We start from the raw sequence: 12,058 nt of genomic DNA, 5'->3' as shown, positions 1-12,058 counted from the left end.
AGAGATTAAAGGGTCATATATTACTGATAGAAAGACTGCAATAATACAACAGCATGGGGGAAATGTTCAGTTGCTGTTTTGTTGTTCACCTCGACACAGAGAGAGACCAGTTGGCTGCAGTTTACGCTGATTTCAGGAAAACAACAGAACAACTAACAGCCAACAACACTGTCCTGAGGAGAGAGAGAGATGCACTGTGGGCAAGGTTTTGTTGTGAGTGAAATTTCACCATTTGTATTTCCTACTCAGTTATTATATGCTCGGTCACTTACAACATGTTTGTGCATATTATGAGCTTACAGATGTATGTGGATATTCACAATATCAAATACTCTTAGCACTTATTATTTCACATCTTTTCTCAAATACATCTTCCGTATTCCTTATTCTGTGAGTAACTTTCTCCATTGTTGCACTTCTTGAACCATACTTTTTCATTTTATTATTTCAGGGTATTTATTGGTTTTCCACCCCTGTTATTCGTTTCAGTGCTGTGGTTCTCAAAATTCTAAAAAATAAAAAAAAAATAAAAATGCATTTAATATTTAAATGAATAAAAACATGTTTCAATTTGCATTACTTTCACGGCATGTTCCTCCAGCACTGAGAACTTAGTTTTCCTTGATACTTGGAAATCATTTCTGGTGTCAAGAAGTTGTCTCGTATTTATTTTCCATACAAAATCTCTCCAAAATAAGGAATTGGCGGTTTTATGAATTTCATTCTTTAACTGTCATTTGTATTCCCTCATAACTATTACTCCCATTTTGTCCTTATAATACCAACATATGTTTCGTCCTTCCCTTGTAACATTCTGTAGACACTGCCTATTGTATTTTTTTGTTTTCCATGACAATTTTTCATAACATATTTCAATAAGGGTTGAATATTCTCAATGTTTTTTATATGTTTATTTCCTAAATAACTTCTTATTTGCAGTAATCTAAGAAATATTTGGTATATAATACTTGATATGAGATATTTTCAAAATTTTCAGTGAACACTTGCTCGAATCTAACCACGTAACCCTCCACTGTGTTCCTGATGATTTAAGTTTTTTAATATCGCTTTTTTTTTTTTTATCATCTCATCTGTATTTTCTGAGAATGTTATCCCATTTTTTGATATACTGTACCTGTGGCTGGTAAGTTTTGAAATAGGAATACAATTCTGGGGAGTATAGTCATTAGATTTTTTCAAAGGTGGATAGTTTTAACAGTTTTCATCTATTAACCTTATTAATCACTCTTAAATAATTTATTTAAAATAATTATTCTATTCTTTTGGAATCATAATATTTCAGTGTTGTGAATTTCCAGTTACAGTTGAATGTTCTCTTAAATCCTTTTACCCATTTGTTTTCCTATTATCATAGCTTCTGTTTTATGAATATTTAATTTACAACCTGAGAATGAGCTATATTTACCTATTTCTTCCATTAACGATGGTAGTGATGTCTTGACATTCGTAAGAAACAACATCATCTGCGTTAAGTGCCAGTTTATGTTATTCTCTTCCAATTTTTAATCATCTTATAATTTAGTTTTGTTTGATGCATTCAGCTAGGTTCCATGCATATAGACAGTAATTGTGGGGAGAGAGGATTTCCTTAGCTGTTACCTCTCTTTAGTGTAAATGTTTAGGATATTGTCCCATTGACCCATTTGGTTGAAATATGTACAGTCAATCAAACCAAACATTTTGCATTTAAAGCTAAGAAACTAGCTGGTGTAGCTCAGTTTAGAAAACTAAAAGTCTACTGTGAAAAATGAAGGCTCATTCAAATGTCTCCTCTCTCTGATACAGCCAAAAAACCTAATAAATGTAGAGACCTGCTTCATCCGAATGACCCTGCGACAAGTGATGAGGACTGAGTGGGTGCGATGACATTGACCACAGAACATATTGAAGTTGTTTTTTTACTTTTTATTATTATTATTATTATTTTCTTTTATTGCAGTGATGTTACTTTATCACTGGTAATTACAGTGCAACCCTTGATCCTTAGAAAATATGTTAATAAACTACAATTGTGCTTGTTAAACATCTCTGGTGGCTGAGTTTATTTCACCTGAATGTTTTTTCTTTCTTTCTGAATGCACAGAGGTAATAGAGGTGCTCGGTGTAGATGGTTGAGCATAGAAAACACACTGCTTTGACACCAGACACTGGGGGTCGTCTCCTGCTTGGAACATTGCTGTTGGGTTTACGATATAATTTACTGTTCGGTTATGAAAATCTTGCTTTATAATAAGTGACGCAAATGCACATGAGTTTTTTATGTAAAAGGAATCTGTTGTGATCAATTTTGTAAAACGTGTGCTTTCTCCTAGTTCTGAAGTTACCGTCTAATAATTTTACATTTTATTTGATCTTGTTTTCACCCTTTTATCACTTGTCACAATTTTAATTTCAGTATCTGTGCTCTATTACTGTGTGATCCTCAAACTGAAGATTCATTATTTTAAATACATGTTTTGACCTCTTTATATACAGTCTATGGTTTTGACTTGTAAAGTACCTTGCAACTGTTTTAAATTAGAATCAGAAATCAGAAATACTGTATTGATCCCAGGGGGAAATTGTGTAAAAGGTGTTATACCAATACACGTGTTGTTATCATATGATGTCACACAGTGAAATCAAATGGTTCCCATTCATTTAACTTTAATCACTGTTTGTACATTGACAATCAGTGTACAGAAGTAAAATAGTCCCACAACAGCTGACGCGTGCCACGCTAAGAGGCGCATTGATACGCAGGTGATACGCCTTGTCTGACGTCACATCCGTCTCTCCAGACTGACTTTTGTCTGCCGGCATTTTCTTTTTATTTTCTCTGTGTCGAGCCGCAACCCATAGATTCATCTGCTGGTTTGTTGCTCGTCTACAGAGACACAGACGACGGTTGTTCTGTTTTTGCCAACGGTAGTCTGCTACACAATGCCCGGGTTTTCAGACAGAGATCGCGGCAGAGATAGAGGGTAAGTCAGCTGTCAGCTCCGGGTTTCTTAACGCTAGCCAGGATTAGCAGCTCAGCTAGCGGCATCGCTGTCATGGCTGTATTCAACCAGACACCTGACACGCCAGTAGTTGTTATTTTGCGACACACATGAATTAAAACGAAGGTGAAAATCATTTTTATGTGGTCGCTTCTGAAACGACTAAACGCAATTGCAAATGTTTTCCTGTCCCCAGTCGGTTGGAGGTAAAATGGCAGCTAAAGACGCCTCTGAGCTCGGCAGCCGACTTGTTGTTTGCCCATGTGACGCAGTCGTGTCTCTTCCTGCTGGTATATATTTACCGAGCCATTTTTTCCCCCATGAGCACCGTGCCTCACTGAACACCTCACCAGCCCGGTGTTGTTGTTGCCCGAAGCCTGTCACGTCAAACCGGTTTCAGTGAGATGACAGTTGTCTGTTGCTGTGGAAGATGACTGCACCTGTGAATCAGCTCTGCTGCTTCCAGGCACTGATTTGAATTAGGTCACGTACAGGCATTTGTTTTCAAAGGTTTTGTTCAGAGTTGCCAGAGATGCTCATTGTTGCTAATGTAGTTGTTTATTCTTCACTTCCTGTCCGTGCGTTTAAATCACCTTTTGTTTATGCTATCAAACAGGGAAGAGAGGATTTTCATCAGGACAGTATATGAGTAGTTGAATAAAGCAAGTGATGAAAACACACTCCATTGATTTAGTATTGCATCTAGCTATCTGCTAATTCCAGACATGTCTGTCTGCATGTGGAACGCTTATCTTGTGAACGCGAGGACAACAACAGATGACGTAGCTCTTCTTCTTGTCACCATTTTGATTTGTTGCGCACATGGTGTCTGAATATTTTCTTTAATGTAATATAATTGAGACCAACGTCAACTGCCCTTACAGGCTGAGTAGAATTACCCATGACTAGTTCACTGGCCTTTTAAGTAATGAATTGGTGGGATTACTCTTTAAAGCCATCTCTATCTGTGCTTCATTTGCATCATCTTTCTTGCACCTAGGTATGGTGGGGGACCCCCTCGTTTTGGAGGTGGTGGTGGAGGCAATAGGGGTGGACCTCCTCCAGGAAAATTTGGCAACCCTGGGGAGAGGCTGCGGAAGAAGCACTGGAACCTTGACGAACTTCCCAAGTTTCAGAAGAACTTCTACCAGGAGCACCCAGATGTCACCCGCAGACCACTTGTAAGAATGGCTCCCCACTCTTTCATTTGTTGTATTCACATTATATACTAATGATACTTTTTATACTAAGATGAATTATCCATAACAGATTTTTGCCAGTGCACTAAAATACTTTTCTTATTCAATGTGTATGTTGACATCTCTTCTTGTATTTTTTTTCCAACTCCAGCAAGAGGTTGAGCAGTACCGAAGAAGTAAAGAAGTTACGGTCAAAGGCAGAGAGTGCCCCAAACCAATCATGAAATTCCACGAAGCTGCATTTCCAAGTGAGTAGAAACCCATGCTCCAAAAAGACTTTTTACTGAAATATATAAAGGGTCTGTGTTGCCATCATGAGAAATTCAAGAATGTTATAAAAACTTGACTTAAAAGCATGCATCGGTTTTGTTAAAATGTAAACTTTGTATTTATGTTGGTTTCATGCTATTTAAAATAACATTTGTAAGATTTTTCACAAAAGATAAGACTGAAAGTGCCTAAAGATGTCAAGTGGTGAAAGAATATATAGATAATAGATAATATCACATGAAAATTCATTTTTAATAGGATTATATAAAAATTTAAATCATATGCGTTTTTGCGATTTAGAATGGTGAAAACACTTTATGGTTTACATTTATGTGTCGATGTGCGCTGAAGCTCATTGTGCATAAAAGCTGCTAACGCTCTGCTGGCTCAATAACTGCAGTTCCAAACCTCCTCTGGCATTAACATCAGCACAAACAAAGTGCCTGGCGCTTTATGGGATGGGTTTCCATGGCCGACCAGCTGCATGCAAGCCTTACATCACCAAGCAAAATGCCAAGCATTGGATGGAGTGGTGTAAAGCCCATTGCCACTGGACTCTGGAGCACTCCATGGGGTTGTTTTTCAGGGGTTGGCCTTGAAGGGAAATCTTAATGCTTCAGCTTTTCGGACAATTTTATGCTTCCAACTTTGTGGGAACAGTTTGGGCAAGACCCTTTTCTGTTCCAGCATGACTCTGACTCAGGGCACAAAGCAAGGTCCATAAAGGCACACTTGCATGCAGCAGTTAGTATCATCACTTTCTCTCTGATTTCCTTGCATAAATTTGCAAAATGGCTCTTTGAGTGGTGGTAACACCACATTGACACTTTAGGTAGTTGACTTGACTCGACTCACTTGATTCCCAAATAATGATAACAGTTTTGTTCCATTTATTTTATTTGATATTATTCAAAAAATACGTAAGATTATGCCAATCTACTTGATAGGGTGTTTTATTGAGAATGTCACTGTTTTTAAGTTGTTATGGTTACACCCAAATATTCTCTCATAATTGATTAAATTCAGAAATTTTAGACTACATCCTCAAGAAAAGAATGTATTCAAGTAATTTGTGTGTAAGTTTATTTTTTAAATGTAATTTTAATTTTAACTAAACCATGGGGACAGAAAAAAAATAAGCGTGATGTCATAGACCCTGAAACATTTCAGTAAATTCTGTGATTGTCAGTAATGTTGACTTTCACTAACTAGACATCTATCTTATTTTTCAGGCTATGTCATGGATGTTATCGCCAAACAAAACTGGACTGAACCAACATCTATTCAGTCTCAGGGGTGGCCAGTTGCCCTTGGTGGCAAAGATATGGTTGGCATTGCTCAGACTGGATCTGGAAAAACCCTTGCAGTAAGTGAAGTTTTTTTAATTTTTTTTATGATTTTTCAAACCGTTTCTACTCAGCACAAACAAGATCAATTAGTTTCATCTCTTGTTTGAATCCCAATGTTCTTGAGACATAATGCCACTTTTCTATATGCAAACTTTGCTCTGAGAAAGCAGTCCCTTATCAGGTATACTGTTTCAGGTTTTGATTTAACCTCCTAAATGAGACCAAGAAATCAGGTGCCGTTAATGTGGGAGTCATATTCACCCTGGCAGCGTGCTGTGGAATTGGCTATATTAATTTTATCTTGGTAGTCAAGCGAGGTCTGAACAGAATCAAGTAAATATAATATTAATATATATATGATATAAGAGACCTTCGCCTTTGAAATCAACCCTGCTGATCATGAGGAAAGGACTTCTCGGCAAGAATTGCTTGGTTTTTGAAAACACTGATACAATCTTTTGCCTTATAAAATCAAGTTGCATCTACAACTCAGTCTTTTAACATTCTTTATAGTACCTTCTGCCTGCAATTGTGCACATCCAGCATCAGCCATTCTTGGAGCATGGAGATGGACCTATTGTAAGTACACGTCATTACATTCTGTTGTAGTTTGTGATCTTGTCTCTATTAGCACAGGATGATATGGACAGATATTGATATTGATTCTTTCATTATTCACATATTTTACTATTTTTCAGTGGTCAAAACATTTTAAAGCTGTTAAAATTTTTTAGAACTGAAGGCCAAGCTACTATTATTAACACACTACTAAAAATATTGCTCTGTATATAGTTTAATGTGCACCTTATGCTTAAAATGTGATATTATGCAAATACTAAATCAGAAGCCAGTGCTACTGTTTGTCTAGATTCTTTGTTTCAATGGTTGCAAGAAGAATTTTCCCTTGGTGGACAAAGTTTTCTTATCTGTATCGTGATATTATGAGCAGCAGGCAGGTTTTGCTACCTTCTGTGAAAGAGCTGTTAAATTACCTATGATCAGTGGACGGTGTACAATAGTGCAGGTTAAGCAAGCAGTACTTGCTTGTCCTGTTCAAATGGCTATTTGTGCTTCTGGCCTGGAAGAATGTTGATTGTTCTACCTAAGTTGATAGACACACGTCACATGCTGCAACAAATGCATAGTATAATATCCATGTGTTTTGATATATATATATATTGATGTTATTTATTTGAAAACAAAACATGTTATGTCTCTTCATTCAGTGCTTAGTGCTGGCACCAACCCGTGAGCTGGCTCAGCAGGTGCAACAAGTGGCTGCTGAATATGGCCGGGCCTCCCGTCTCAAGAGCACCTGCATCTACGGTGGTGCACCCAAAGGACCCCAGATCAGGGACCTAGAGAGGGGTATGCTCTGTTTTATATTTAAGTATCATCTTACTATATTAATTTGGAATTTCTTTAGTATTGCACATACAGTATGTTATCGATTATGTTTGTAAAACAGCTAAATGGAATTATTCTTTACGGGTTGGTTTTGTTCTTCTTCTTTTTTTAAGGTGTTGAGATTTGCATCGCTACCCCAGGTCGTCTCATTGACTTCCTGGAGTGTGGTAAGACTAATTTGCGGCGTTGCACCTATCTGGTGCTGGATGAAGCTGACCGCATGCTGGACATGGGATTTGAACCTCAAATCCGCAAGATAGTTGAACAAATCAGGGTACGCTGTTATTTCACCTGCACAGATTAACATTTTTGAAAAGGATGTCAAAAATGAAATTGTCACGCAGAATATGGTTATCAATACTCATGCTTCAGAAACCTTTCTCCTGACACTGTAATGTCCAACTGGTGCATTCTTAAAAAATCCAACTGATAAATATCTAAGCAGCCAAAATTACAAGTTTTACAAGTCCTTTCTCTTGTCCTAACCAGCCAGACCGCCAGACTCTGATGTGGAGCGCCACCTGGCCCAAGGAAGTTCGCCAGCTGGCTGAGGACTTCCTAAAGGATTATGTCCAGATTAATATTGGAGCACTACAGCTCAGTGCTAATCACAACATCCTGCAGATAGTTGATGTTTGCAATGACATGGAGAAGGAGGACAAGTCAGTAGTTATCTTTCAGTATTAGTTGATCGATTTATGTGATGAGAATGAGTTTGGCCTAACACTCTGTTGTATTCTCTGTTAGACTGATCCGTCTGCTGGAGGAGATTATGAGTGAAAAGGAGAACAAGACCATCATCTTTGTGGAGACCAAAAGGCGTTGTGATGAGCTCACCAGGAGGATGAGACGAGATGGGTAAGGATCTCCACATCTCCCATCCATTCAAAGCTGTTCATTCTTTTTTTAATCTGTAAAGTTCATGTTCTCATTGCTCCTCCTTGTTGGCTATTGGACACAAACACACTGAATTTTGTTCAAGCTGATTTGTTCATGATGTTTAATGCTCAATCGGTCTGTCACAGGTGGCCAGCAATGGGAATTCATGGAGACAAGAGCCAGCAGGAGAGGGACTGGGTCCTTAATGGTGAGAAGCCAGTAAAATTTTAAGAATATTCACAGGATTCATCTTCACTGGGTGCCCTGTAATTTAAATTTAAAAAGAATACTGTCTCTCCTTCTTCAGAGTTCCGATATGGCAAAGCTCCAATCCTCATTGCTACAGATGTGGCCTCCCGCGGCCTAGGTCAGTATGCTATGGAGTAGCACCACGTCCTTATCAGTGTCACACTTATTTTAAAGAAAGTGGTTTTGCTTTCTTTAACATTTCTATGCATTTTCTGAGTTTTTCTCACCTTAAGGTGGAGTCTTTGTGGCAGGCGCTAGGCATGACAAGTCCCAGGCCTCGAGAGGGAGAAGGATGACATATTGGAAGTGCTCAACTGGCTTGCCACCCAGTGGGCCTAGAGAGGCGAAAAGCTCTTGTGTGCCAGTGATCTTCAAAAGGCTGTGTGGCTAAGCCTTTGTCTCTGATATGTGGTTGAAATACACACACATCTGTTCTCTATCCATGGATTTCACCTGACAAATGCCATCCAGCTGTTTCCAACTCAAATGTAAAAAAAAAAAAAGATATGCTTGATGGTGTGACTTTTGCCTTGCATGAAGTTGTGTTAGAGATCGCTGTATTGCAAGTCACTGGTTTGAGATTTGGAACAATTGTTACCTTTCGGAGCTCATATCACATAGCATGGGTGCTTGTGAGCCTGTCTTTAAGCTTTCAGTTGTTTTCTTTTCCCGACAAAGTGCTGGATTTCTTGAAATGGAGAGAGCAGTTTGAAATATTATGTCTGAAAATTGATGAGACCTGGCACATGTGTGTAGGGGATAGTGGGAACACCTAGTGAGAGGAAAAAGAGAGAGTGAGACAGCTCAAACCAAAGTTCCTCCCTCGCCTGCGTTTTATAGTCATGTCGAGACCTGCCAACGAGAGACATTTTCTCAAGTGAACACTGGCTTCTTGGAAGATCTTGCCTTGATGAGACTGATGAAGGGTGTGGGGGGAATTGTTCCGTGCTCGCTGAGGGGTCCCACAGGGTTCAATCGTTGGGCCTTTCCTTTTTTTTTTTTTTTTTTTTTCTCTCAAGGGGCCCCTGTTCAAATTAGAACCTGGTCTATTTTGTCTTGGCAAGACGTGCAGTGCGGCCTTTAATATCAAGCTTCTTTTGAGAGTGTACTGGGAAAAATGGACCTGCAAAAATGTACCAGTCAATGGTCTAATATTGGCATATGAGGACGTCCCAGTGCATATCGTGGCCCAACTGCATAGAAGCTCCTGGATGTCACTTGACAATTTGTGGGGGATTTCGCTGCATTGGGAAAGGACTAGTGAATGCATACTCCTTTATGGTAAGATTTAAATCATTTTTTGTCTCCCTTGGTAACAAAGGTGAGAGTGAATGTCTTTTGGATCTTTTTGATTATGGTAAGCAATTGGAGTGTGCTTCGTTTCTCTCTTCCCACAGTAGTATTCCCATGGAATAGATGTATTCACAATATTGTGTTGTTTTAACATGTTTCCTCCGCAGCCTAACGACCTTTTCTACCCCCCGCCGCCACAGTTGCTAACTTGTCCCTTTGATCTGGCTGTTGTGGTGTGCAAAATCCTGTGTGGCCTCCATGTTTTGTTTTGCCACACTGCAACACTTTCACAGATGTGGAGGATGTGAAATTTGTCATCAATTATGACTACCCTAACTCCTCCGAGGATTATATCCACCGCATTGGACGCACAGCCCGCAGTCAAAAAACGGGCACAGCATACACCTTCTTCACCCCCAACAACATGAAACAAGCCAGTGACCTGATCTCTGTGCTCCGCGAGGCCAACCAGGCCATTAACCCCAAGCTGATCCAGATGGCAGAGGACAGAGGAGGTAACATCTGATAGATGTTGGCATTAATAAGCATGAATTATTTGCTCATTATTAGTAAAGAATATACAACCCCCAAGATTACCTTCCCACTAATAGAATAAATGAATGGGATGTATCTGTTGCAGTTTTCAAAGTGTAGCCTTCTCTTACCAGCTTTTCCAGGATTAGCTTCAATGTTGCTGCCATGTTGTTGTAGTTTCACTGTATTAATAGTCTGAACCCGCTCTCCCTTTCTTGTCTTCATCTCATCCAGGTCGTGGAAGGGGGGGAAGAGGTGGCTACAAGGATGACCGTCGCGATAGGTATGGGGGTGGGAGGAGTAATTTTGGCGGTGGTAGCTACAGGGATAGGGACAGCGATAGAGGGTTTGGCAGTGGGCCGAAGAGTACCTTCGGTGGCAGCAAGGCCCAAAACGGTGGCACCTATGGAGGTAACAGTGGTAACACTAGTGGCAGCTATGGCAACAGCAATTATAGCAACAGCAACGGACAGGGTAATTTCGGTAATCCGGCAAACCAGGTGGGTGCCTTTGGTAACCAAAGCTTTCAGGGCCCCCCTCAGTTCGGGGCCATGCAGAGGGCTGCTCAGAATGGCATGAACCACCCGCCATTCCCATTCAATTCTCAGCCCCCACCACCACAGGCCCAACAGGCACCACCCCCACCACCGATGATGCCCTACCCCATGCCGCCACCTTTTCCACAGTAGATATGATATACGCACAATATATGGGAACCAACATGATTTTTGTTTAGTCTTGAAATCTTACAGTATGACTAATATTATTATTATTATTATTATTAATGTTTACTCTGAACTGTTTTAACTTTGTTTTGCTTACAGCAGGGTTGGAATTATTGAGTAAACCCAGAGCATTAAGTGGAGTCATAGAGACGTCTCCTATAGTGCAACTATGATTGCTGCACTTTTCCTTGACTGTTTTTTGTTACATTCCTCAGTAATTTATTTTTACTAGGTAATGCAGTGGTTTCAGTTTGTGTTAAGTTTCAAGTGATGTTCTTGAAGATCTCATGAAAAGGGTGCGTGTGACCCTTTTGAATAAAAAGAGACGATGGAAACTTTGTTGTTTGTTTGTGTGGGACATTTGGGTCTGATCTTTCATATAGTTTCTGCCAAGTCCTTGGCTTAAAGCACATTGTTGACATTATTATAGTGAGTATCAAGTGAGTAGGTTTGGAGGTAGATACAGGCACAATGAAATTAGCCACAATTTGCATTGGTACAGAGAACTAGAGCTGACATGTAAGAGAATGCTTCACATAAATGCAAATATTGATCATGTCTGCAGCTCCTGAATGCCACCGCTGTGGGAGACACAACTGTATTAACCTCAAATGCACCTGCTTTTTTAACTCAAACTCCATTACATTTTAATGGAAAAAACATTGTACTAGTGTGTTATTTACCTCACTGTCGCTATTTTAATGTTTCATCCTGTGTCAAGATTATTGAAGTCAGTATTTTTGTTGATGCTCAGCTGATCATTTTTAACACAGAAGAAGAAACAACAGTTCACATAATTTAAAGAGAATGCACATTAGTCTTTAGTCACATTTTAGAGGGATAGTTATTGAACACTGCACCTAAACATTTGACTGCATTCATCTCACATTGTAACCACCCAGAATCAGTTCAGCATGCGATGATGGAATTTAATCTAATTTGTTGTAAGTCGCTTTGGATAAAAGCAACAGCTAAGTGAAATGTAATGTAATTTCTACAAGCTAGGGGTCAAGACACTAAATGAAGCACTTAAATAAATAAAGCTTAACATTACTCCAGACAATCCTTGCAGCGAAAACATGGCCAAATAATGGCATTCTTAAATGAAACAGGTCTCATAGAGAGAATCTAAGGTAGTTTTTTTTTTACTG

General features: G+C 39.3%; 1 protein-coding gene across 1 annotated transcript; it reads left to right on the top strand.

The window, feature by feature from the left end:
• Positions 1 to 2,496: 2,496 nt before the first annotated feature.
• LOC109627397 (probable ATP-dependent RNA helicase DDX5) lies at positions 2,497 to 11,242 on the top strand. The gene is made up of 13 exons (XM_069530343.1): positions 2,497 to 2,984; positions 4,003 to 4,183; positions 4,353 to 4,449; positions 5,704 to 5,837; positions 6,334 to 6,399; positions 7,047 to 7,188; positions 7,341 to 7,501; positions 7,717 to 7,889; positions 7,975 to 8,085; positions 8,253 to 8,314; positions 8,414 to 8,473; positions 9,942 to 10,163; positions 10,417 to 11,242. Exons 1-13 carry the CDS (start codon positions 2,944 to 2,946, stop codon positions 10,869 to 10,871), a joined length of 1,905 nt encoding a protein of 634 aa, XP_069386444.1. The 5' UTR covers positions 2,497 to 2,943; the 3' UTR covers positions 10,872 to 11,242.
• Positions 11,243 to 12,058: the final 816 nt, after the last annotated feature.

Source organism: Paralichthys olivaceus, chromosome 8, assembly GCF_024713975.1.
Source record: "Paralichthys olivaceus isolate ysfri-2021 chromosome 8, ASM2471397v2, whole genome shotgun sequence".
Taxonomy (NCBI): Eukaryota; Metazoa; Chordata; class Actinopteri; order Pleuronectiformes; family Paralichthyidae; genus Paralichthys; species Paralichthys olivaceus.
Note: the sequence above shows the minus strand (reverse complement) of the source record. Positions and strands in the feature narration are given on the sequence as shown.

Bases quoted from the DNA above. Each gene is read 5' to 3' on its own strand.
- LOC109627397 (XM_069530343.1), top strand. From the start codon at position 2,944: ATGCCCGGGTTTTCAGACAGAGATCGCGGCAGAGATAGAGG. The intron at 7,502-7,716 runs GTACGCTGTTAT...TGTCCTAACCAG, and splicing joins AGATAGTTGAACAAATCAGG to CCAGACCGCCAGACTCTGAT. The intron at 7,890-7,974 runs GTCAGTAGTTAT...ATTCTCTGTTAG, and splicing joins GACATGGAGAAGGAGGACAA to ACTGATCCGTCTGCTGGAGG.